Here is a 24,545-nt window from a genome sequence, read left to right on the forward strand (position 1 = left end):
ACATGAGGCCCCCGGATTGGTTGCGTAATCCAGCCTGGAGACGCATTTGTTGTTTCAGGTTCCAAACTTTGAATTGGTGAATCTAAAGTCAAAATGTGACAACTTGCTGAGTCAGCGCTGGCTCAGCCAACTTGTCATTGTGGATATGAAAAAGTATCTTCATTTTTGCTTGAATCCAAATCCAAAACAAGCCTTCATCAATCCATTTCTGATATACATATCTGCAGCAATGGCAACATGATTGACACCCATGGTAGTTGCATTTTTAAAAAAATGCCCTTATTTTAGTTTTGTTATCGTGTTCAGACCTCATCTTGCAGAAGCTACACTGGGGAAATTGCAAACGAGACGGAAATCCGCGAGGGATGCCTGAGAATGGGAGAACGCACACACACACACGGAAACTAACATGCACCCACACACACATTTCAAACATCTGTGAATGACATTATGATGTCCAATGGGATTAAGGGCAAGGAAAACCATGTCTGCTGTCACGTCTTGCTCCTTGCACTATTTAATAGATATTGCCAACTATATATTTGATGAATTTGTCTTTAGAGACCACCACAGCAATGAAATTAAATTAAAGAACTCAACATGATGGAAGTAGTGAGCCACCTTTTATATTAGGTACTCACGAAGGCTGCCGATACCAACCGCGGATACTCTATCGATCTCCACAGAGATGGTTGCTTCGATGGTTGCAGCGGGGACATTCCCCGCTGCATCCATCGAGGCTTCCGCTCGGGATTCCATTTTGATGCCGTCCCGCCCTTATGTAGCAACGTGCTATCTTTGTCCACAATCCCTTAGCAATGACATCATTGGTCAGCACAGGTACTCTTTTGGCAACGATGTTAAATAGCTTTTAAAAAGCATTTGAGCTTTACTGAGGTTGCCATGGTGACCCACCAGCGATGTTTAGAAGCAGCTACAGGACACCGGAAGACCTCAGTAAAGATCTCGGACTTGGCGGCAACACCAAGAGCGAAGTCAGGTATGACTTATGTAAAAAAATAATAATAATAAAATTGGACATGCGGGGTCACGGAATTGTTACAAAACAAACGCGGGTTTGTGCAAGTGTGCGATTTATGACATTTGGCTTCTCTTGCCTGCCAAACAAAACAGGAAAAAAAACGATAGCGCGAGTGCCCACGCTCGCATCCGTACAGAAAACGCTTCTCTTACAAGGTCAAGCCGTCACACCGTGCGTGACGCAGCGGCAGGAAGCTTGCAAAAAAGGACACTTTGCAGCACCAATCATTATTTTCGTTGCTTTTTGGGTAAATCATTCAAGACGGAACTGCAGATATACCATTTGAACAGAAAGCAATAAACACTTTCAAAATAAACCCCATAACATTCAGTCCTGACGCACATCAAGTCACTTTATTAAAGGCTTTCTTTCTGGTCTTTTGGTACATTGGAATCATTAGAAGACAAACATTTTTTTTTTTCCATTGCAAATGCCTCCTTCGCTTCTCCGAGAGGTTTTGGCACAAAATACAAAGTGGGAGCGTGTCATGAAGGAGTGTGTGTGGTTTTTTTTTTTCTTCAGAGAAGCAGGTTAGAGCTCAAGCTCCCTTAAGAGGAAAGAAAGCATTCAAAAATATCAATGAGGAAGGCGTTCACACCGCACACTCAGATCAGAAATCAATCCCGTGCTCAGGTCTGCCATCCAAAAGCTTCGCTTGAGGCATCGGCAGCGCTTAGCAGAACTTGATCTTCCTTTGGAGCTTTCTACTTTGAATTCTTCAGACATTTCACAAATTCACTTGGACAAGTAACGAAGAGGAGGACGACTCTCCAAGTAGTACAAACAAACAGAACGGGAAAATGTTTTGCGATTCATCGACAAAAATATCTGGAGATGGGGTCATTTTAAAACTGAGCTAGCTCACTACAGTAGACAACATACGAGCATATCTCCAAGGAATCTCCGCCGCCAAACTTCAGATCTATTGCAGTACCAAGACTGACATGTGAGAGGCACTATGGACACGGCATCCAGACGGCTGCAGTAGAAGAAATAAAAGCTGGCGAGTGGAGAACTCTTCTTTATTGGACTGACTTTATGGTTGAGAAATTAGTAATTTAGGAAATCATCACAATTTTGTGCACTTTTGTTTGGTGGTGGGAGATTCTTCTCATGTAAAATATGCCTTGGCTTACTAAAGTCTGGGAAAGTCCAGTGCTGCTTCAAACCGGCACCGGTCTGCTGTACAAGGAGTTTGGAGGTCATATAAATAGCTGCGAGATTCATCCCAGAAGAGTTTTTAATGTCTGACGTTCTTCCCTGGAGAAAAGCGCCCCCCCCCTACACGATGCCCTCGCTGCGCTTGCTCCTCCACACCACTAGGGCAGTCATGAGCAGGGTGACCAGAATGGGCATGGCGATGAAGGGCCCCAGGATGCGGTTGGGGGGGTCCCTGAGCAGCCGGCCCGACAGCGAGCAATTGTGGAAGTAGGTCTTGTGCACCTGGATGAAGAAGTCATCCACCAGCAGGTTGGGCCAGAAGCAGTCCATCTTCAGCGCCACCAGGAAGGTGCAGTTGGTCAGCTCGCCGTAGAGCCTGAAAGGGCGAGCGAGCACATGGCGTCAGACACGTTTCATCTTAGGAACTTCCGCTTCGAGTTCCTCGTTCAGTTTTTTCTCATTTGCTCTTTGTGATGTTCTTCTCTCCACACAACAAACCGTGATTGTCCTATTTGGGTCAGTCTTTCATTTTCTATTTCCTTAACCACACTAATTAAAGACCCTAAAAATGCAATGAGGGAAAATAGTCATCCTAAATCCATGATGGATTTTGCTTTCTACAGTTTTGTTTCAAATCACGTATTTTTTATTTATGTTTGATTTGTTGCTAGTCCCAAATTATCCATTGGCATTTCCTGCTTTCAAATCACATTAATACTTTTACTAGAATATCCTCACGGGGCACTTTGGAACATTCAAAGCAAACCATGCTTTATATAAACACTTTGACGTTCCTTTAATCCCACGTGAAACTTTTAAATGGGAACAAAACTGAAAACTGAAACTTCAACCTCCCCCACTGCCTTTTTTACAGGACTATTATTCCATAATAAATAAAAAAATATATATAAACATTTTTGATTTACAATTCTTGACATAATACACAATAAAAAAAATGTAAAGTCTTTAGCCTCATTTATTTTGTTGTTGTTCTGAAAAGTGAGCAGAAGGATAAAAAATGTTGAAGTGGCTGTTTTGGTTGCCGGGGACAGGCGGATGTTTTCAGACGTGCTGCAAATTGCTTTTGTGGACTTTGCGGACACGCTAATTGGCAACAATACACCGGACCAGCGGGGGGAATCTGGAACCGCTCGTTCATTTTCTGGACGACCTGACGGGCATAATCAAATTGTGTCAGGCGAGGAGCAAAGGAAGAACATGACAGTCCACCGCTCACACATTTTTGCTGTGTTTTGACGTTTTATTTAGATAGTGAATGGCAAAAAAAAATCCTCCCTGATCTCATTAAGCAACTCTAAAACTCGGCTTCGATCTTTAGAGTTGAACTCGTGAGAAACGGGAGCGACAACAAAGGGCTTTGTTTTTCTTCAGATCAAAGCAAAGATTTGGAAGTCGGAATCCAGCGACAGAAATTCTCATAAGGGCGTGAAAAAGCTCCGCGCTGCTTGATGTTATCAAGTGGTAGAAAGCGCCCGTAATCCATTTCCAATTGGACGCCTAATGAGACGCCTAATTGGAGAGCGTCGCAGAATTGAAACGACACTTGGCTTTCCACGCTACTGAGTGCACAATTGTGCCCGATCCAATGTGAGCTCAGACACAAAAGACTTCAAAATTATTACAGATAGCGGACAGGCATGCACCCATGGCTGAACAAAACAGCCTCACACAAAGGGGGAAAAAAAACAAAAACCTTTGAGGGCAAGATCTTGAGCTATTTTTACACTCTGAGCCTGGAGTAAAAAAAAAATGGAGAACAGCCAGGGGAACAAACAGCTGTAGTTTTGATTCATCATAAAGCGGGAAAAAATTAGCCTCCAGTTGATTCCAATCGTTTGTGCTCGCTCTAACTTTCAGAATCTCATCTGACAGAATTTACATATCTTGAAACATGAATCGGGTAAAAGAGACAAACTGTCATAGCTATGCTTGGCACACAGATCAAGTGGAGCATAGTTCATAGAGCGCTTATTCATAAAAAGTGGATTATGGCAAGTGTTTGATCCCAAGCCCTTTGAGAAGCAACAAAGGACATTGTGGAGCTAGCTAGCTCGCTCCAGCCATCACACCATGGCGTTCGGAGCACATGTCAAAGTCGACGAGACTCGACAATGGAGCAAAGAACGGAAATAATTATACTGACTGAGGTGGACCTCAGCACAAAATTAAACTAAGGTTGGATTGACCAATTCGAATTGAGAATGCCAACATCAAATTTTAAAAACTTTAGACAGGTTTGAAATGAAAAAAATACTGAATCTTAGGAGTGTTTTCTTTGTCTTGTGAGTACGTTACTGCCTCCTGGTGGCCAAGATGGGCACACCAGAAGGAGCAGCACAATGAAATGGCTTGCCGAAATAAATCACCTTTACATTGTGTTTCATGAAATTATTATCGAGTGTCTGCCCTTCCTAATGAAAGGAATGAAAAACTGATTTCAACTTGTATATGCAAAAACAAAGTGGTACTGTGAGCCCACTGATCTGTGAATAAGAGTTCATTCAAAGTCATTAGAAGGTTTGCAAGCACTGATTTGTGGAGTGGAGGGACAAATAAAAATGATTGCTGTTCAAACACACACAACAAAAGGATAACAAGCTATGTCATGTAACCAAGTGTGAAACGTTCCTAAACAAAGCTGAAAACAAATTAACAACGGACAGAGATTCAACATGACAACGCAAGGTACACATGCCACCAGGTAGCAACAGCCACCTGGCACGAGCAGCTCAAAACGGGGAGCTAAATACAAGCAAAATAACGAGACAACGAGGCACACATGGGCTCGAAGGGAGCTGATTGGTCGATGAGGACGGGCGCAAACGAGAACAGGTGCGTCACATGAAAAATTATGGAACAGGTTTCATTCCGAATCTAATCAAAAAGTTGACCAAAAAAAAAACAAATTATGAGAAGGTTTTGATTTCTCTAAAATTAAATTTTTACTACAGGGAGGTTTTGTGGTCCCCATGCTGAAGGTATTTGGAATTGTTTCAATATGGCCAACACTCAAATTATTGTACTGATAGGAAAAAAGTCAGTTCTATCTCTACAGGTTTTTTTTTTTTGAGGAAAAGATGACATGGTTAAATGTGAGAAATAAAAGCGGCTTCACAGGTGAGACGCCATTTATCAGACAAAACTGCAGCGAAATGAAAACTCGCCACGCGTCCTTTTCGGAATCTCGGTGAAAAAAACCTGCATGTCCCAACTCGCAGCACTTAGTTTGCGCTATTTAGTTAGTTTGTCCTCATTTTAGCTCCGAACGCATAATTGCTGCGCTCATTAAATACAGAGTGACTCGGGCTGTGAAAGAACTTTTCTGTTGGGCGGACTGCGGAGAAAATGAGAGTCAAACAAGTCATGGCCATCAGGACCAAGCAATTAATTCAAACGTTTTGCCGGCGGCGGCAATTAAATGAGCTGAATTTGAATTTACAGATAAGCCATTTTCATTCTGTCCTGAATCTCTCCAAATTGTTTGGATTCCATTTCAGAATCAAAATAACGAACATCAAGAAATACATTTTTACGACTCTCGTGACGATGGTCTGAATTCCGCGGTTCGTATCGGATCTAAGTGCATCACAGCCCATTGTGAAAACGACTCACCGATTCCGACGCATGTAAACAACTTTCCGGTATCGTCGTGAGCTGACCTCCCGCAAGTCTCAAGCCTCGGCGTATCGAGTTCCGAGACCGTCCCGCTCCGTATTGATTCGGACAATGAAAGAGAGGCCACGCGAGCTCGCTGCCCCGGCCGGTCTTCTCTAATTGCACGCTTGAGTAGCAGGGGAGTCAGGAGGGCTGCAGGTATGGATGGAAAAATATGCTCACTCTGCAAGCTAAGGGGAAGGACAAAGCGTTTTGAGTCTCTCGCCTCTTATTAGATTCTCTTTGAACGCAAAGACGACGTGCGACGCGGGTGTCGTGCGATGGAATGCAGCTGTGAAGCTGTGAAGGCAACACGCCGCATGCTCTGAATAATGCATTCCAACATGCTCCGAATGTACGGGGAAAATGGAAGGTCTTATGAACACAAGGATTCAACCATATAGGCACAATCATTTGACGCCCCACTGCCCGTTTTAGAAACAAAACAAAGAGATGTCAAGTTGCTCCCCTCGTGGAAGCCATAAAAAGACAAACGTGGATAAGAGTCTTCTGAAAGTGAGAATCAAACGCAGACGTGCACATGTCAGATTTCCCTCGAGTTTGGATCGACTTGACCTTTTTCTGCAGATTTAAATTTGATAGCTTCATTATCTTTTGCATGTTTTAACTCACGGTTCTGCTTTCGTCACGAGGTCGCAAAACGAGAAGGCGACAATTGCGCGTGGCTCCGATATCTTTTTACAAACCACACAACGGCTGCCCCGCTAAACGACCTTGATGACGCACGAGATACTCAAATTTCAAATTGGCTGATAGCTTGACACACAAACACGCAAGACTCGAATTGAGGTTTGAATTAGCCCTAAGAAATGAACACTGAATCAGAGTTTCTGGATTCGAATCAATCAATCATATCATATTAGCTTAGCTAGCTAGCCAGGCTAATGATGCTAGTAGTAAGCTACTATTTTCACCTAAAAGAGAAAAGGTTGGTGCAATTCAGAAAACGTCCCACTGCCTCTCCACCAGGGCACTCTTGAACCAAAAGGTGAACTCAAGTGAATCTACAGCAACCTTGACATTTGCAACGTGTGTTTGCACTATGGCTGAACCCGCATGAGTCAAATAGCAAAAGTTATCTTCACGGAAAGGGAAAAACGACTGTAAGCTTAACTTGATCAGGTCATACCGGGAGGCGGGTGGGGGGAGTATCAATTATTTAAAGAGCCATTCCTTCCTGACACTGACCTTTAAGCAGATTTGCTTGGAGCTCACTTGTCCAAAAAACCACCGAGGAAGAAAATGCCTATTTTTAGGTCCATCCTGGATTGGTCGATAGCCAAGCCGAACCAGGTACGGCTTGGTGGACCTTGTGAATGGAGCCTACGCTATACTACGCTACACCTATGAACAGGAAGCCGCATGCAAATATGGAGCGCTTTGTTTGTTTGCATGTAAAGGTGGCTTTTGCAGAACTCACTCAACGGTGTCCTCCCAGCTGCACCAGTGTTCCTGGTCCAGTTCTTGCATGTCCAGTCTGAATTTGGCCAAGCAGAACTCTTCAATGGCATACTCGTAATGGGGTCCGCAGCCCAGTGCGTTCACACACTGAGTCACTGTTGAGAGAAAATGAAAGAAAACAATCTTAGAGAAAGGATCTCATCTTGTCCGCTTTCATTCTAGCAATGCAGCAAGCGGCGCGTCGTGAATGTGAACCAGGACATCGGGTCCCATTTTGCCACAGCAAGCATTTATTGATTGACTCCGAAGAAATAGGGACACGGCCTCACCATGATGAATAACACTTGATCGTGACACACACGGATCATCTGGGTTTTCGTGCCCGAGACGTTAGAATTGCGAGCAATTCCAAAACTCACGGCTCTTCTGGTGTGTTGGATAATCAGATCTATTTTTTTCCAGGCTAAGATTAAATAAGCTGTGAGATGGACTGCAGCTATTTTCTCTCTCGCTGACGTCAATTTTATGTGATGATTCATGGAGAGGGAAATCTCAATTTCTGGCTTTTCATCTAACTTGCAGCTGTTACAATTCAAAATAGCAGCGCAACGCCCACTACTCTGACTTTTAAACAGTTTTTTCGTTGTTTTGCCGCAACTCATAGACGAGAATGCAAATGTGTTCCCACCGCAGTGCGTGTTGCCCCCCCCACGGCTTTGAACAGCTGACAACCGGGCCCGAAAAGCGATAACAAGCGAAAACAACAACATTCCTAAATGGGCTCTGATAAACTTTAATGGCAACCAGCGCGGCAAACTGCTTAATTGAGTGTTTGCGGCAAAATAAAATCAACTTGACTTTAAATGTACCTCGAGTGAGTGCTCAGTGAAAGGAAAGAAGAAAATAATTGCCGGTTCCGTTCCGCAGGCCATTCAAACACAATCAGCTACATTCAGGGGGAATATTATGATGATGTTTGATAAGAAGAAATAAACTTTCCAGGCAGGTCACACAGCTCTCGCTGTAATGATCCCCCACACGGCTCCGAGCAGCTGTTCGCTCTTCTCCACGGCTTATTTATTCAGTTGGCTTTTGAAGAAAATGCAAACATAGCGTAGAGGATCAGTAGAAATGGTCCATTAAGCATCCCCCTCAAAATATTAAACACGATAATTTAATGCCAATGGCAACGCGCTCTAAAATTAGCCTCGCCTTTCCAAGTGCGTCATTACTGCCCATAATTGTAAGCGCTACCTTGAGATAAAAGTTGAATTCCTTCCGTGACATACAAACAATCTTGAATTGCAAATCGTCCCCATCGAAAAAAAACATCATTTTAATATCGGTGTCTATCGGCGGCGAGGAAAAACAAACGATTCTAAGCGTAGGCTAATAATTACGTGGCGGGTCAAATTCAACCCAAGTCAGGTCAGAAGGTCGACTGCAGTCAAATGAGCCGAGCCGGGCAGATACGGTTTCTCGTTTTCATGAGACGAGCCGCGCATACGTCCGACAAATTAGAGGTGAGGGTGAGAAGTGCTGTCTTTCTATTTCACTTGGAACTCTGCAGCTGTCAATCACGTGCACACACACGTACACACTCGCACATACCTCCGCCGATATCTAATAAGACAGCGGAGACCCAGGGGGCGGACTTCATAATAACTTCTCTGAACTGTTGACATCGTTGAGTGGAGAGCGAGATCAAGGACAGATTTTCTGCAAACAGAAATGTCTAACTGACCACTTTATTCTGTTTGGGCGGCTTAACATTTATCAAGATGCAAAAAAAATAGCCTTCAATGAATTGTATGTTCAAGTGAAGCTTCAAAAGCATCTGTGAACCAGTGAATATGAAATACTGGATCTTTGTGAGCATAAATGATTCATGTCGGCGGGAATGGCACATTTTGCTATATTAGCCGTAATTTAGTTCGAATGAAGCAATATATTCTACAAATGTATATTGTTAGCCTAATAGCATAGTTGCTAAAGTCATTTTATTCCTATTATTCCAGACATGAGTTAGCGGTCAAAGCTCGGTCAGACTGTGTGCATTGTGTTATCGACTCGGTCCAAATGCTATTCGTCGTTTAGCTAACAGGCTGTTTAATGGGCAGCAGTTAAGCGGCTAATTAGCCGCACTATCTGACCTGGCAAATGGCCGCGGGCGGATTGTTTGTCAAGCAAGCGGCGGGTGTTGCCATCACGACGTTAGATAAGATGGAGACGCCGGTACAAAAAGACTTTGTGGCTTTTCTCTTTGATTGAGGGCCTCGGTGTGACGGGCGTTATCGCTATTAGCTTTGCTGTAATTGCTGTTAGCTTTGTTGTAATTGCTATTAGCTTTGTTTGGATTGAAATCAGCGGATCGCAAACACAAAGACTGTAACGACCTTGTTTTGGGCTAACTTTTCATTCTTTTAAGCTGTGCTGTAAAACTTGAAATTTGTGAATGAAGCCTTATCTATTTTTACACCGGCAATCATTGGCTGTGACCGACCGAGGCCGAGAAAGCCATTTATGACCCAGTTGGGATGATAATATGCCGAGAGCAGGAGAATAAAAAAATAAAAAAAACACGGCGGCTACAAAAACACCCAGCAAATGTGATGATGCATGCATGAGTAAGTCAATGTTATTTGGGTTAAGACGATTTGACACAAACAAACAGTTTGTGACAGAAACGGCTTGCCTGAAACGAGCGCGGAAATGTGTCGATTAATGTCCTGTTGTTGTTTTTTTTCTATTTTGCGCGGAATTATATAATTCAAGTATGATCGCAAGGGCTATAAATAACACTGACTGAAGTGGCGCTTCCGAGGGCAACGTCGAGCTTTCAGGCTGCTGCCGTAGATGGAACCGTAACAAATGTCTCACATTAAGCCCGGCTCGTAAAATCTCTCCCGTCAACGGGATCTGCGAACGCGCAACAGATTTGGATCAGATGGATGATGTTCTACAGATAACGCGCTGTCATTTAGAACCACTTTAATTGGACAGAGACGAGAATAAACGACTTGAGTTTGCGCTCCGATAATCATAAACAATCTACGCCATCCGAGACAATCTGGCATCTTCAATGAGCCTGAATACTTTTAGAGTGTGGGAGAAAGCCGGCTTGGTCTTCAAAATGAATTTCAGGTATTCTCTACTCCACTTTTACATCTTTATGGTTTGAAATATGTCACATTTGACGGCCCACACTTGAACGACGCCCGACCTGCTCAGGCTAACACAAAATAGCACGCCTACGGTACATGTTGATAATTAGCAGGCGTGTGCGTGATGCCATCCATCACCGAACGGTCATTAAAGTGAGCGGGGCTATCGGCACTCTGAGGTAAAAGCAAGCAATTAGTGGCGACAACAATCGGAGCAGGAGAGCACAATGTTGGAGAAACATCCCCGAAGGCTGGAAAGCAGACAAAGCAACCATTTTCTTTACATTTTATAAAATGTGAGATCATTGACTTAACGAAACAAATCCGTTCCTGTGTTTTTAATGTCGAAGAAGAATACCGCCACCTCACATGCAGATTTTGGATTCTTGACCAGAGCAGCTTAAAGAGGAAAAGAAAACCCATCCAAGAATCTGTATGTGTTTACCCCGTGGATAAAGAGAAACATATGTGCCGGAATTTTCCATTGCTTTGATCAAATTCATCTTTGAGCTCCAATGAATTGATTAACAACAGGAGGCAAACTCGGAACTCGCGCAAAGGGGACATCCATCAAGAACCTTCATTGTCCCAACTGTCAGAATGTTCCAACTTGCATGAATTTTTAAAAACCTTCCACACACGGAGACATTCCCTTGTCCATGTTCTCGCTACACGGCACGGTTAACTTTTGTCTGGACTGTTAAAGCTGCTGACCGTTGCTCTTTTCAAAGGGATCGTTTATTTTCTGACAATGGCAAAGAATGCACTCAAGCATGGGGGGGGGGGGGGGGGGGGGGGGGGGTCATTTATCATAAATGCTTTACAAGGACGGACGGGAGTGTGTCAATCGATGGTTTGGGGAATTTTACAATCTCAGCGTTTGAATGAGCACCGTGGAAGAGCCAAGTGCGGCTTGACATTGAATCTCTGAGGATGTTTTGGAGAGCGCATCAAGTTGTGGGATTGGATAAATTCAAATTCCTGCAAGTGAATTAGCTGGGCTCAAAATGTCTCCCGAAAGCAGAGAGCTCGTTATCTCGGCCCCAACTGCGGCCAAGGATTTATTAAGTGTGCCGGACTTCAAGAGCTTCCTGTGGTTGGTTTTGTTCTCAGCTGCTAGAAAAAACATTTTCACATTATTGCTATGTTAACATTTTAATAGGAGGCATATTGCGGAAAATGTCTTTTTAATTGCTCGTATCTAGAGTTGCTGACCCATCAGGTGTAAAATAAATAACTTTTTGCAAGCGGCCGAGCTGTGTCCAGAAAAAGTGTGCCAATTGTAATCACCAATTACCACTAAAATGTCTTCACCGGATTGTCTCAATGAAAGACAATGTAAGACATTACGCACACACGCTGCGCGTGGTTTTGGCAATACGGGGACGTCGGCGGCTCGTGCAAGATTACCGATAAATTTAATCCGCAAATGTTTTCACTAAATACTGAGACCGCAGTGTAATCCTATTAGAGAACGCCACAAAGCTAGTTGCCGGGGGAAAGGCCAAGTCGGATCTCGGGCTGGTTCAGTGGACACCACGCAGGAATCAGGATTTAATTTTTAGACTTTCTAAAAAAAATAATAACAATAACGTTGCCTTTTTGTTGATATGACAACTTTGCTAAACTGTGGACAAGAAGATCTAAACCGTGAGGTGCGTGGGATCAAAACCACGCCACAAAAAGGAGAGCGAGCAAGCGAATGAGCGAGCAAGACAGCGGCATTATGATTTGGTGATTAGGCCCAGTAATAACAGTGTCATATTTTCCATTCCGGGAGGTGTAATTGAATTACAAATGCTGTTTGAGACACAGCAGAAGAAAAGGAAGGCAACCCAATCAATGGCGCCTCTATCTTCAGACGGACGCTACGGCCCCTGAATACAAGACGGGATGCCATCTGTGCCGAGGAAATTAAGAAACCACTCAAGCGTGCTTTGCGTCCTTTTTTTATTTATTTTCCCGCTAACATTTTCTCTGATGCCAATTGTGTTTTGGTTGCTCCCACCCGCGGCAATCGAGTGTCAAATTTCCCTCACGTGTTCCGATTAGTGTTGTAATTGCAGGTCCCCACGATGCACTTTTGACATTGTTGACTGGCAAGGCAGAGAGAAACATTGATTGCGTCACCATTTGGGACGTACAAACACTTGATTGCAATCAGCATATTTGAGTGGCTTATTTTCCTTTTCGTCCTTGGAGGATTGTTCTTAAAATGTTTTTTTTTATTTCTCAATAGGTTTGTTTGCTCTCTTCCTCTCCTCCTCTTCTATCTATAAATACCAACATATTACTAGTCTGGTTAGCCTGTAGGAGGTTTTTTGTTTTTTTTCCAGCTGCCTTGAATTTAGCGCACTTTGACGTGTTCTTTCAGTGAAGCAGAAATGCTTCAAAGAAAAACGGTAACCCGGTGAACTCGTCTGACTGAACCGCAGCAACACACATCGTGGACCCTTGACGGGAACAGTTTGGAAATAAATCTCACCAGAGCGAGATTTGAAATGAGTCTTTGTCCAAGTAACAGGAGGAATTATTTCACATTTCACACTTTGAAGAGCAGAGTGGATGATTTCCATCAATCACACTCAAAGATCTCCAGGCCGAGCCTCCCTGATTTAAGGACGGTGTTCCTTTATGGGGCTTTGCTGTTTTAGCTCAATGTCGGAGACAGAGAATAAATTCGATTCTGGGTCCCTCACTGAGCACCCTGGGAAGGGCCAACATATTAGAAACACCGCCCTGGCATTCTTGTTCCAGAATGGCTCTTGCGTGTGCTCCTGCAGAGTTTATTTACTGTGACCAATGGAGACGCGTTACTGGCGGGAATGTCAACCCAAACACAAGAGCAAGTTCCGTTCCTGTAGACCTGAGTCGGAACGCGTCACCGTCTCGGCTTATAGGCGAGCAAACGGATGTTTTTTTGCTTTACATAATCGCGTGGCTTCTTAAGCCAAATGCTCAAGGCTACTGGAAAGGAGGAGATTTAATGAAGGTGCTCGAGAGGTTCATTCATCAGAGGCGGTAATGTATAACCAACCAACTTGACCTTGGTGAACAAACGCTGAGGAGTTCAGATGAACAAACGTTTTTTAAAAAACTTTCTCAGCATGTCTGTGATGCATTTTCTTTTTTGTTATTTTTTTTTTACGGCTGCATTTTGTATCCAAGCGGATTCTGGGTTGAAACCAGTTGCATCCGTTCCGATCTTGACACTTTGACATACAAGTTCAGTAAAGCGCTCAAATGTTTCTGCAAAAAGACAGCTCATAAAATACTCACAGCCAAAAAGAGTTATGAATATGGAAGGGGAAGTTGAGTTGCACAGCTCTCCTAATATGAAAATGTATTGCAGATGTTAGAACATTTTGTTGACAGAAAGAGCCAACAAAATACTGCAAAGGTGGAAATACTGAAATATAAATATTGCGCCCGCAAAATATGTGTGGAAAAAGCGCAAAACTCAAATGACTTGATGCAGTCACGACACACAAGCGGAACACAGTGACACTGTTGTGTGCTGTTGACTTACCCACAATGAACCACAGGAGCGTCTGTTTGTGCAGGGCTGCCCTGGTCACGGTTCCCATCCTGGATGCCCCCTCCCCTTGAAGAAAAAAAAAAAAAATTCCCCGGACGCAAAGTTAGTTATTTAGAAGCACCGGTGTCCCGCTGGACGCTCCTGAAGACGCATGGCGTGCCGCGCGATCCACCACAGTCACTGAGAGTGAGAGCGTGGCCCCCAGCACACTCACATGCAGCAGGGGGGTGAGGTGGGTGGGTGGGTGTGCGTGGTGGTGGTGGTGGGGGGGTCGTTCGCTACCTTCCACCACGGAGACGCTCCACGGGGTGCGCGCTCCTGGAACGCGCCATGGGATGAAGCACCCCGAGAGGCGACGACGCTTGTCCGTGCGCGAATGAAGTTGTCTTTTTGGGGGGAGCAATTACTGCGCAGGGAGGCAGCTCGAGGCGCAATGAGGGGTGGTTGGGCCCGGGGGAGGCGGTACATTCTTTATGGTTCTTTTTCATTGGCTCATTGGAAATTTGTCGAATATAACTATGAGGCGGACAGTGTTGGTGTTATTCTTTTGTTGTTGTTGCGCGGTAATATTTGTAACGAAGCGGAATGGCATTGCAAATAGATTAAATGCAAGAATAAAGTTATGTTTTGGAGCTTAATTAAATAGTCAGGGTGTGTAATTGATTGGCTTGTAGTGTTGGCTGCTTTAAGATGCGTGTTAGTCAAATTGCATTGCAGTCAGTTGGTGCCACCTAGCGGTCAAGTGGAGGCATGCAAAGTGCACCTTGCAACGGAATGAACTTTTTTGGCTTTGGCAATCGAGTTAATCGATAGGGATCTGTTATGCGGGGGAGGGAACTATATGTACAATTTTTTTTTTCCCCCAAACTGATTTTCATTATGAGGTTGGACGAGAATCGACTTGATTCATGATTATAGGATTCAGGAATAGAGTTTAATGTCGAGAAATGTGAAGACAATGCTTGTAAAGGTACCAAATGGATCAAGGACAACAACTCGACCAAGTTTGTCCACAAACAAAATAAAATAAAACACAGCAGGGCATTTTAGATGCGATTGTTTTTTTTCTAAATAGAAATTTGGCATAAAGAGTGACAACTTAAGTGCCTCATTCAGTACAGACTTCCATGGCACACTATTGTCTTTTTGTTAGCTTTCCGTTGTTTGGCGCTGGCTGATCACAGTATTTTGTTTTGAAATAGTTTTTTTACGATTGTATTGTTCCAATTCCAATTGGCTCCAAACCTGAGTAGTCTCGATACAATGGGTGTGTTCTCATACAAAAACGTATGAAGATGAATTTGTCTCCACTTCCTGTGAATGCTGAGCGTGTTTGAACGCATCCCTTTGATGACAACTTGGAAATCAAACAGTACTCTAGAAAACAAACTGAGTGAGGAAATGATAACGACACTTAAAAAAAAATGCACCCATCAATATTGCGGTAAGGAATGACAACAGACAGAAGTTGAACTCCTCATGCTGTCTATCTCTTTTTCTTTTTTTTTTTAAAATATAAAACCGAGAGGAACGAAAGAGGAGGATGCATATTCCGTGCCTTTGTAATACTTTTGTTTTCCTATTTGGGTATGATGTGAAATGCAGGGAGGTTGTTCCCTTGGATGTAAATACACACTTCCACCTGCCACACACACACACGATTTCAATTCAAGGAAGGAGAGCAGCAGCAATTTGACACCAGGAGAAACTGCAGGACTGCGGCCCACCCGGCCCGGAGGTGATAGAACGAAAGCTTTACGTTCCTCTCTCGTTTCTTTTATCACAAGCCCACTGCAGACATCTTTTTTTTTTTGTACGATGTTCTTTCTGCCTTTCAATAAAGGGTATATCATCAGCCAAGTTAGCGCCGAGGGCACTGAACGAGGAGACGCGCATAGTCCAAGTGGTGAGTGTGGCTAGTTTTGTTGTTGCAATTTGCATGTGAAGAAGCAGGGCTGCAGAAGAGCTCGCTCAGTGTCTCTGGTCTCCCACTTCATGGGGCGACCCGCTAGGAGGGAGGTACTGCCGAGACGTCCGCAGCCCACCTGAGTGTAACAGGAGGAGGTTAGCTTAGCTTAGCTTAGCCAGAGAACCGTAAGCTAGAGCAGACACACTGCGTGTGGTACAGGAGAGGCGCTAGGAGGAGAAAATACCTGCAGCACCCGCACCACCCTTGGAGAGTTTGCTCGCTTTGGAGCAAGAGGAGGAAGAAGAGGAGGAGGAGGGAGGGTGTTGGTTGTGATTGACCTCAGGGTGCGCCCTCTTCCGCGACGACAGAGACGCGGATCCGCTGTGAGGAAGCGCGAGTCCCTCAAGGGTCATCAGTCCCGGGGGTCCTCGGAACAGGCCGTCCGAGGCCCCTTGTCCGTTCCCGCTGTGAGCGTATTTGTGATGGCCTCGGTGCGCTTTCTCTTTGCTCACCAGCGGGCTGGAATGTTTACTCTTGATGATTGAGTTGTTGTTGTTGTTGGCGGCCGCCGATTCGTCCGACGAACTGTGGCGCTCGGCCGATGAGGAAAGCTTGATTTTCATCTTGAGCTCCTCCTTGCTTCTGTCCGACTGGCCGCTTCCTCCGGAGGCGGGAATTGCCAGGTGGAGATTGAGCGAACTTTTGTCCCATTTGTCAGCGTGATGGCGCTTGTCCTGCCCCGACGTGGCGCAAGGAACTCGAGTTTTGATCGGCGAGGCGGTGGCGCCGCCGCTGGCGTGGCCGCTTTGATGCGTCTGCAAATACTTTCTGTGATCGACCTGGCTCAAAGAAGACGGGTCCCCTCTCACGTTGTCGTCGGTGAGCGCGGCATGCTGTTGCTCTGCTCTGTTTTTGTGTCCGGAAGCGGCAAGCTCGATGGCGTGTTTTTCTCTGTATTTGTCCAGTGACATTTTGGGGGCCGAGGAGTGCGGCGGCGGAGGAGGATAGGAAGACGAAGTCGACGGCTGATGTTTGCTCGCGCACGCTCCTTTTAGTTCCTGCTTGATGTTAAGCTGGCCACTTTTCTCAGTCTTGATTGTCAATGCGGGTGGATGCAAAGAGGAAGCCTGCGAGGGCAGCGTCTGCGCTTGGTGAGGGGGGTCGAGGGGTTCCTGTTTGATGCAGAGGCCCGCTTGACTCAGGTTGCTTTGGGGCCATTCGCTGTGGCTCGGTGGGTTGAAAGCGCCGGCGGCCAAGGAGTCCAGCGACAGCGGCGCGCATCCGGGGGGAGCCGAAATGGGCAGGAACGGGGCACCCGCTTTGGGAAAACCCGAGCGGGGAACCCCGACGAGGGGGCCGTCGAGCAGGGAACGCTCTTGGAGCATCGAAGGACCGGCGATGGAGGTGTCTGTCAGTTGGCTGCTCTCAGATTTGGGCTTCTTAGCAGCTTGCGTTGCCTGAGATGAAAAGAGAACAAGTTCACTTCAAATTCATCTTTCAAAATTCCACGCATATCTTCTTTATCCTCTGTGAAGGTTGCCCAGTGTTCACATTGAAAAGAGGCAAATGATTTGTCTTACTCTCCAGTTGCGTATTCTCTTCAAGCGGCTAGGCGTCTTTTCCAGAATCTGCAGAAACTCGTGCGTCAACTCTGGAAAACATGAGAGAGTTGCATTGACGAAACGGCGGCTCCTCTTCACGCGGCGGCTTCACGTCTTACCGTCGAGCAGCTCGAGGGTGACGGAGCTGTCCACGTACACCCACCAGTGTTTGCCATCGGTAGACACCGGGATCTCCCAGTTGGACCACTTGCATGCCAGGTGAATACACACGCAGGCAATCACGGTGGGCTTGTACTGGAGGCAGAACGTCGTCAGGTGGAGACTGAACGTGTGTGTGTGCGTGTGCATGCGTGTGTGTGTGTGACGTGAATGAGTGGATTGAGGCGTTCCAGCCAAGGTCAGGATTGGTCCCACATGTGAACAAAAGAGGACAGAAGGCGCAAGTGGTTTTAATTCATTGGTTACATAAACACACACACAAACAATTAACTTGATTTTAAACTTAACAGTAACACAAGTTTAACGTCAAATAAGATAAAAGACAAACTAATATAAACAACAGAGTGTTTTGATTATCATTAGCTTCACAGTTAGAACTATTAAGATGTCGAGTAGATGAAGCTAACACCATCTGTTGTGGAATTTGATTTGTCGCCACAAAAAAATCAAACAATGTCAACAAATTGTGGACTTCATGAGCTAGTGTAAATCTGTTAAGTCTAATTAGCCCAGCATGGCTTGTAAAAGCTGAAGGTCGGGCTCACTGAATGGCTCTGCAACAACAAATCACCCCGTAAGACATTTGACAATTCTAAATTGGTCAACACACGAAAGGGGAAAGAAAACATGCACTGGATAAAGTCGACATTATCAAATGAGATCAAGTTTGTTAGCTGGGTGAAAAAAAAGACTTGCTTGCTATCAAGATGATGCAATTGAAGTCAAACCCTTTAAGGACCCACTTTCAAATGCAATGACCTAAAAATATATCATACAGACTCCAAATTGGGCCTTCGAATGCTTTTCCTAGCATGCAGGTCGTTAATGGGTAAGATGAAGTTTCCATCAATGATATCAATATATATTTTTTAAAAAGATAAATGCCAATGTGCATTTACAGAGAATCAAAAGACATGAATATGAAGAGAGAATTGTAAAAAATGATTTGGCTGTACTTACCGGAAGGATCTCTATGAGAAATGTTTACGTCTGTGAAATCTTTAGCGGCTATTCAGGCTACCAAAGTGTCTTTTTCGAATTCTGCACTTTTTCGCAACCGAACAAACATGTGGCTTTTCAAGCGCGCCACTACACTTCGCATCTTGCATTCAACCCATATCGGTGCCAACACATGGTCCCTTGTACAATACACCGCACTGCGACCAGGGCCCGGAACGCCACGGGCCGGGCCGGGCCTCGCCGAGCCGGGCCGGCCCCCGTCCCGCTGACGGGGACGGAGCGGCGGGCCGGCCGGCCGCCCGGCGTCCCGAGGACCGCCGGTGCAAGGAGGGCCCGTTGGACACTGAAAGGGCACCCTGCATTACAGGAAGCAATGGTGTGCGGTCAAAGTGCAACAAAGGAGGGGCAGGGTAACAACCTGTTGGTAGCCATGAAATAGGAAGTCTGTGCCAGATCCTTGCTCGCTGTGTGAGACACAAAAGACAAATTATACGACGGGGGAAACCATTGGAGTGCCTTCAAGACAAACCGCGACAGAAAAGCAGCGACCCGAGTGCTGTTCGGATTCCGAGTCGACCGGGTTTTTACTTTTTGCACCGAGCGCCATTGAGCCAAGACTGAAAAGACACGCCCAGAGTAGCGATACTAGCATTTTTTTTTTTTTTAGAGGTACTCGTGCAGTCAGCTTTCCGAATAAAAATGTGAGCTGAGCGCAAATCATTTCAGTCTTGGCCTAGTGAGCGTCTCAAAAGGTTTCGAGTATGCAATAATCACCCGACAAAGTCAAAATGAATCCAAAGCGACAAGTACGTAATCATGTCATTGGGCCTCCACACTTTTTTTTTTTTTTTTTTTTGATGAGGCGGGGTAGGACAAGAGCAGAGGGCACAAAAAGCAAAGAAAGAAGCCTCTACCTCGCACTAGCTGGGAACATTTCACCACATCAGTGTGTGGGTGATCAATTGTAATTTCAAAGCCTGGAACAAAATACATGACAGGTGAGTTCAACACAGACACTTGGGAGGTGACGTGTCATTTTTCTTCTCGTCGCGGTCACTCGGACGGCGCAAACAATGGCAAGTCAGTGTTTGAGTGGGACAGAGGATTTTTTTTTCCAGTCAATTTGGTGAAATAGAACTTGCTTGAAGCCGTTTTCATAGCCAACGGAAAAAAGAATGACATGTCACCTTATGCCAATCCACAATGACAAGAGTTGATGTAGAGTTGTGTCGTCAATAGCAAGAAAGCCTCACGTATGCTTATGATACAAATGGTGCTCTCTCGCTCTCGCTCGCTCTCATTTCATCCACTCGGGTCACCACTACTTACCAAGCGTTTGCAGCACTATGGATTCAAGTATCACCAGCTCTTGCGCTTGCTGGAGGTATGCCTGAAGTTTGATAGACAGTCATTACATAACAATTGTAATGAGTCTATGATCTCAACTTTAACAGCTGAGTTGAAATGACCAAAGCTGAAACCAGAGAGGCCATTACGCTAGTCAAACTGAAGCGCGTGGAGCTGTTTGGAGCGTGCCAACAGCAAAAACCACCCCGGCGACGGGGAAGTGGCGCAGGTTATATGTTGGCAAACCGTGGCCAATGAGAGGAGTGGAAAGGTGACACATGGAAGGAATATGGAAGAAAAACACTGGACTTGACAGAGAGATCCCCCTACTTACGTTACTCTTAGTGTCAAGGGGTGACTCTTGCGGGTTTAGGCAGGCGTGTGCAACTTTAATCACATATTCCAGTTTGCGTGGCTGCTCTTCCACTTTGGCAGCCAAAAAGAGCGTCGTCGGAGATATTGTCTGGAATGGAGATGATGAAACAGTTTAAAAGATCCATCTTCAATGTTTTAAAGTAGGTTGAAACATTTATTTAGGAGAAAATACTTACATTCCTGTGAAATTTGGTGAACGAATGGTGCATGTAAAATCTATGCATGTAAACAATTGCAGTATTTATAGTTAGTTGAGAGCTGGAATGTATGTCAAGGGAAATATTGCAAAATAATGAGCGTTCCCTCGGCCACGAAATCTTACATAGCGCGCCGTTCGTAACCTCGTAAGTCGGAACCATGGCGCCGCTTAAGGTACGGCCCAAATCATCAATGTTGCATAAATGACGCTTCGTCATGCGCAAATACATTTGTCAATTAGTACAAATATTTCGGGCGACCTCCTCTGTCGGGATTGAAAGCCCCTTTCACGTTTTAGAAACCAGGTGGCTGACATAGCCGCAACCATGGTCCACGGCCTGCTACTTATCGACACGACCCTACAGCTAGCATGCTAGGACGCTACCCGGGGCAAAGAACAACGCGTTCCCGTCGGATTAGCTCCGAAAGAGCGCCGACAATTTACGTAAGACACTTAAAAGTAAGTCATCGCTCTTCAATTGTCCACTCGGAACACATCAGATCCGCACTGGGGGTCAAATCGGAACGTTTATTAGCTTCAAGCGTCAAGCTTAGGAAGCAGTTTGTTTACGAAGGATACACATTGAGCCTCTGTCCCATGTCTTGAATCAGATTCGCCGCTTGTTGGCGGTAAGACAGTTCCCGGTCCGGTTCTACTCCGCATCGGCGAGACGGCGTGCTTTCGAGCTGCTCACGGCTGAAAACCCATCTCGAAGAAGAACCCCGGCTCGCCGCCATTGCTGTTTGACAGTCATGGAGAACGCGGATATGACGTCAGTGTAGACCGGAAACCGTGAAAAATTCATTTCAATACAAATAAATCAAAATCAACTTTATTTACACACTGACGGACCAGGCAGAAACAAAACAAAATAAAACAAAATATAACCAAAAAACACCGACAGAAAAGCTTTTTGATCTCGTGATCAATAAGTGTTATGTTAATCCATCAATTTACAATTTGTTTAGTATAGATAAAAAGAAAAGCTGTGTTTAAACAACTTTTGGTAAGTCTTTAATTGATCATTAAAACTTCACATACAGTTCACAAAATTGGGTATGATTAATCTTGGAGTTTATGCAATAAAACAGCCCATTTTATCTTTTTATTTAGATAAACTGGGGGCAAGCGCTACAGATAATGGATGGATTGATGTTTAGGAGGGTTAAAGTAAATACATTTTGTTGTACGGTAGTTTCCTTTCTCAGTTGTTACAATTCAGACAAACCTTTGGAATTTAATACTTAATATAACTGCTAAAGCAAGCATAAACAACAACAACACAGACTCAACCCAATCTGAGATTTGAACTTTTATCAGATGTTGGAGTCTATCTTGTTACTCAAATTGTTCTCTTTTGAGGCCCAAAAATTCCAGTGCATTCCCAGCTAGTAGCTTGTCCTGTAAAACAAAGAGGCAGTATTGTACTTATCCCCTGTAAAGTCAATTTGTATTGGTGACCAATTAACCAACCAACCAGATGGCCCAAATGGAGTCTTCCTATAATATCGATCAAACATGACTAGTACCTTTAACGTTTGATCAAATTCTTCCATGGACTCAATCAGAGATCCTGGTTGGAGCTCACCCAGCGGGAAGGGGTAATCTGTTCCAAGCATCACTTTACCCTGAGAACAAAAAAAAAAGGTTGGCTCAGGCTCCCCCATACACCGCCCATTGCAGGACCCTTTTCTGGCTCTGACACGAGAGCTCACTTTTCCAATGACGTCAGTTAGCAACTTCAGCGAGACCGGATCATGCACGAGGGAGTCGGTGTAAAAGGAACCCAGGTAGTTCCGGGGATTGGACTTGTTGTCCACGGCGCACAAGTCGGGCCGAACTTTGTGGCCGTGTTCAATTCTACCAATGGTGAATGGAAAGGAGCCACCTGTGAATTACAAAAACAGAAACACATTTGTTATTGTCATGCGGCCTTGCTTGTATTAAACCTAACGTTACCTCCGTGAGCGAAGCAGACTTTCAGTTTTGGAAATCTCTCAAAGACACCTCCAAAAATCATGGAGCAAATAGCCATTGTTGTCTCTGTGGGCATGCCTTTGGAATGGATGCAAGAAAATTGCAAACATAAAAATTCAACAAGCATAAAATGGGTTAGAACTGCAAGCAATCTCCAATATTTCTACTCCATCTCCCTCACCCACCAGCCATGGCAGCCAATACTTAGCCATCCTGCCATCTATCTGCATGTCCCAGGGGTGAACAAAAATGGAGCAATTCAGCTCCTCGGCTTCCTGCGTGGAAAACAAAGCGTCTGTAAATATCAGCCGTTAATAAAATGTAAGCGAAATTCTTACGGCAAAGAAAGGATGAAGGTCAGCCGAGTTGAGGTCCCAGTTGTTGATATGCGAGCCGATCTGAACGCCGGGGAAACCCAACTCCTTCACGCAGCGCCGCATTTCCAGCACGGCGAGGTCGGGGGCTTGCATGGGAAGCGTTCCCAAACCCACGAACCTTTTGGGGTGGCTACGCACCGTCTGCGCCAAATCATCATTCAAAAGCACGCAGAGATCCAAGGTGTCGTGCGGCTTGGCCTGAAACGGAATCGACCGCATTCCATCTCAAACTAGTCTTAGCTGATTGCGCAATTGAATGACTAGGCCGCTTACCCAGTAGTTGAACATGACAGGAACGGTGGAAAGGGCTTGAATCGTGACTCCTGAAGATTGTTAGAATCCAAAAGGTTCTTTGAGTTTGATTAGCTTAGTGATTGACCGACATGTGACGGTTTTTACCGTGTTGATCCATGTCTCGCAGCCGTGCCTCGGCATCCCAGCAATTTTCTTGAACCGTACGAAACAGCTTGCCGTCCTTCATCATCATCGCCTCACCCTCAAATGCAGTCGAAAGTCAATTCAAAAAGTTCGATTTGGCTTTTTTTTGGGTCTACGTTTTGTGGAAAGCCGGCAAATGAATCAAACGGGATTTGAACACTGGCGGTGCTAGATAAGGGGGGTCGCAGGGCCACTGCCCCCTGAGATATCCATGCACCCAAATCCTAATTCCGCCAGTGGATTCGAAGACTGCAGCCACTCTGATGATGCCATGTAAGCATCCTGCAGAACTTGACTCACCTTGCAGTGATGCTGAAGCTGGACAAAGCCACCGTAGCCGTACCTCTGAAACATATCCAAGAACAGAGAGAACTGAGCTTTTGTTGAAACTGATCAATTTAGGATTCAGGTCTGTTTAGAATAATGGCAAGTTCTGCATGCTATTTTGTACATACAAAACGAAAAACAACCTCGACGGTCCTCCCGCAGTAAAGTTGGCCAATCGTTAACCAAAGTCAAAATAGTGGCAGATAAGGCTGCAACATTCAAATGTGTGCTTACCTTCTTCAAATCGGGCCATTCCTTTGGTAAAATGTGACTATGTATATCAATCTTCATCTTTTTGGACACGGTGTAGCTCTCTTGACAGCACTTTCGGTTTAGTACCGCTAAGGAAATCCGGCAAAGTCCGCCCCGGCCTCGACTTGAAAGCAATGACCGTCAGGTGAACAACAGCCGCTGTCATTTATTAACCGAGCTTGCGGTTCTCTGCTAGGTTCCTTCATATTCCATAAAACAACATCATATCATGAAGGTGGTTTTTTTTTTAATGCAGCATTTTGTAAATGACACTTATTGGCACTATTGCAGCTTTGAAATATAGTCACTGACCCCGCCCAACATCAAAATGATCTTTCTTTAATGCTTGTTTCTTTAATGGAGATGAAACCAACCGCCATGAAACTATTCAAAGGGCCGCCACTAGTCTGCGGCAGAAGGTTGCTCTCTGTTTAAGTGCAAATTCCGCCTGCTCTGGTGCCAGTTCTTGACTCTCTCGCTCAATTACAAATCAGCATGATCGAGAGTTGAGATCGACAGTCAGCGAGCGATTGAATGGCGGCGCCCGTTTCTGCTGCTTTGGCTTACCATAGTTTGGCCAAACGACAAGTCTAAATTGGTC

At 45.0% G+C, this 24,545-nt stretch overlaps 3 protein-coding genes across 8 annotated transcripts; all 3 read right to left on the reverse strand.

Moving 5' to 3' along the window:
- Window positions 1-1,376: 1,376 nt before the first annotated feature.
- Window positions 1,377-14,778, reverse strand: LOC148393853 (receptor activity-modifying protein 1-like). Of its 5 annotated transcripts, none has more exons than XM_088382152.1 (4): window positions 14,285-14,778; window positions 13,994-14,068; window positions 7,320-7,455; window positions 1,377-2,579 (listed from the first exon to the last, which is right to left on the reverse strand). In XM_088382152.1, exons 2-4 carry the CDS (start codon window positions 14,049-14,051, stop codon window positions 2,324-2,326), a joined length of 450 nt encoding a protein of 149 aa, XP_088238278.1. In that variant the 5' UTR covers window positions 14,052-14,068; window positions 14,285-14,778; the 3' UTR covers window positions 1,377-2,323. The 5 variants fall into 5 exon arrangements, with proteins under 5 accessions (XP_088238278.1, XP_088238276.1, XP_088238280.1 ...); XM_088382150.1 differs by having other exon boundaries at window positions 14,217-14,778; XM_088382154.1 differs by lacking the exons at window positions 13,994-14,068; window positions 14,285-14,778 and adding exons at window positions 8,912-9,019; window positions 9,454-9,981.
- A 136-nt stretch (window positions 14,779-14,914) lies between these two features.
- On the reverse strand, window positions 14,915-21,454 carry ccnt2a (cyclin T2a). 2 transcript variants are annotated; one of them, XM_088382145.1, is made up of 10 exons: window positions 21,153-21,454; window positions 20,551-20,632; window positions 20,334-20,462; window positions 19,982-20,042; window positions 19,567-19,629; window positions 19,071-19,116; window positions 17,632-17,795; window positions 17,492-17,562; window positions 16,156-17,368; window positions 14,915-16,047 (listed from the first exon to the last, which is right to left on the reverse strand). In XM_088382145.1, exons 1-10 carry the CDS (start codon window positions 21,308-21,310, stop codon window positions 15,974-15,976), a joined length of 2,061 nt encoding a protein of 686 aa, XP_088238271.1. In that variant the 5' UTR covers window positions 21,311-21,454; the 3' UTR covers window positions 14,915-15,973. The 2 variants fall into 2 exon arrangements, 1 of the variants encoding a protein (XP_088238271.1); XR_015859710.1 differs by lacking the exons at window positions 14,915-16,047; window positions 16,156-17,368; window positions 17,492-17,562 and having other exon boundaries at window positions 17,647-17,795; window positions 18,653-19,116.
- Window positions 21,455-21,564: 110 nt separating this feature from the next.
- acmsd (aminocarboxymuconate semialdehyde decarboxylase) lies at window positions 21,565-24,238 on the reverse strand. The gene is made up of 10 exons (XM_088382147.1): window positions 23,927-24,238; window positions 23,666-23,710; window positions 23,327-23,423; window positions 23,201-23,250; window positions 22,889-23,125; window positions 22,732-22,825; window positions 22,533-22,628; window positions 22,289-22,461; window positions 22,103-22,201; window positions 21,565-21,974 (listed from the first exon to the last, which is right to left on the reverse strand). Exons 1-10 carry the CDS (start codon window positions 23,981-23,983, stop codon window positions 21,912-21,914), a joined length of 1,011 nt encoding a protein of 336 aa, XP_088238273.1. The 5' UTR covers window positions 23,984-24,238; the 3' UTR covers window positions 21,565-21,911.
- Between the last annotated feature and the right edge of the window lie 307 nt (window positions 24,239-24,545).

This window comes from Syngnathus floridae, chromosome 8 (genome assembly GCF_059516105.1).
Source record: "Syngnathus floridae isolate MCC-2025c chromosome 8, RoL_Sflo_1.0, whole genome shotgun sequence".
In the NCBI taxonomy this organism is placed as follows: domain Eukaryota; kingdom Metazoa; phylum Chordata; class Actinopteri; order Syngnathiformes; family Syngnathidae; genus Syngnathus; species Syngnathus floridae.

What these genes read in the sequence shown, in the direction of transcription:
- acmsd (XM_088382147.1), bottom strand. Translation starts at nt 23,983, where the DNA reads ATGAAGATTGATATACATAGTCACATTTTACCAAAGGAATGGCCCGAT. An exon ending in CTGTCATGTTCAACTACTGG is followed by an intron (nt 23,126 to 23,200) that starts GTAAGCGGCCTA and finishes ATTCCGTTTCAG; the next exon opens with GCCAAGCCGCACGACACCTT. An exon ending in TAACTGACGTCATTGGAAAA is followed by an intron (nt 22,202 to 22,288) that starts GTGAGCTCTCGT and finishes TTTTGTTCTCAG; the next exon opens with GGTAAAGTGATGCTTGGAAC.
- ccnt2a (XM_088382145.1), bottom strand. Translation starts at nt 21,310, where the DNA reads ATGGCGGCGAGCCGGGGTTCTTCTTCGAGATGGGTTTTCAGCCGTGAG. An exon ending in ATGGGACAGAGGCTCAATGT is followed by an intron (nt 20,633 to 21,152) that starts GTATCCTTCGTA and finishes CATACATTCCAG; the next exon opens with CTCTCAACTAACTATAAATA. An exon ending in CATAGTGCTGCAAACGCTTG is followed by an intron (nt 19,630 to 19,981) that starts GTAAGTAGTGGT and finishes ATTTTGTTCCAG; the next exon opens with GCTTTGAAATTACAATTGAT.
- LOC148393853 (XM_088382152.1), bottom strand. Translation starts at nt 14,051, where the DNA reads ATGGGAACCGTGACCAGGGCAGCCCTGCACAAACAGACGCTCCTGTGG. An exon ending in GCTCCTGTGGTTCATTGTGG is followed by an intron (nt 7,456 to 13,993) that starts GTAAGTCAACAG and finishes TTCTCTCAACAG; the next exon opens with TGACTCAGTGTGTGAACGCA. An exon ending in AGCTGGGAGGACACCGTTGA is followed by an intron (nt 2,580 to 7,319) that starts GTGAGTTCTGCA and finishes TCGCCCTTTCAG; the next exon opens with GCTCTACGGCGAGCTGACCA.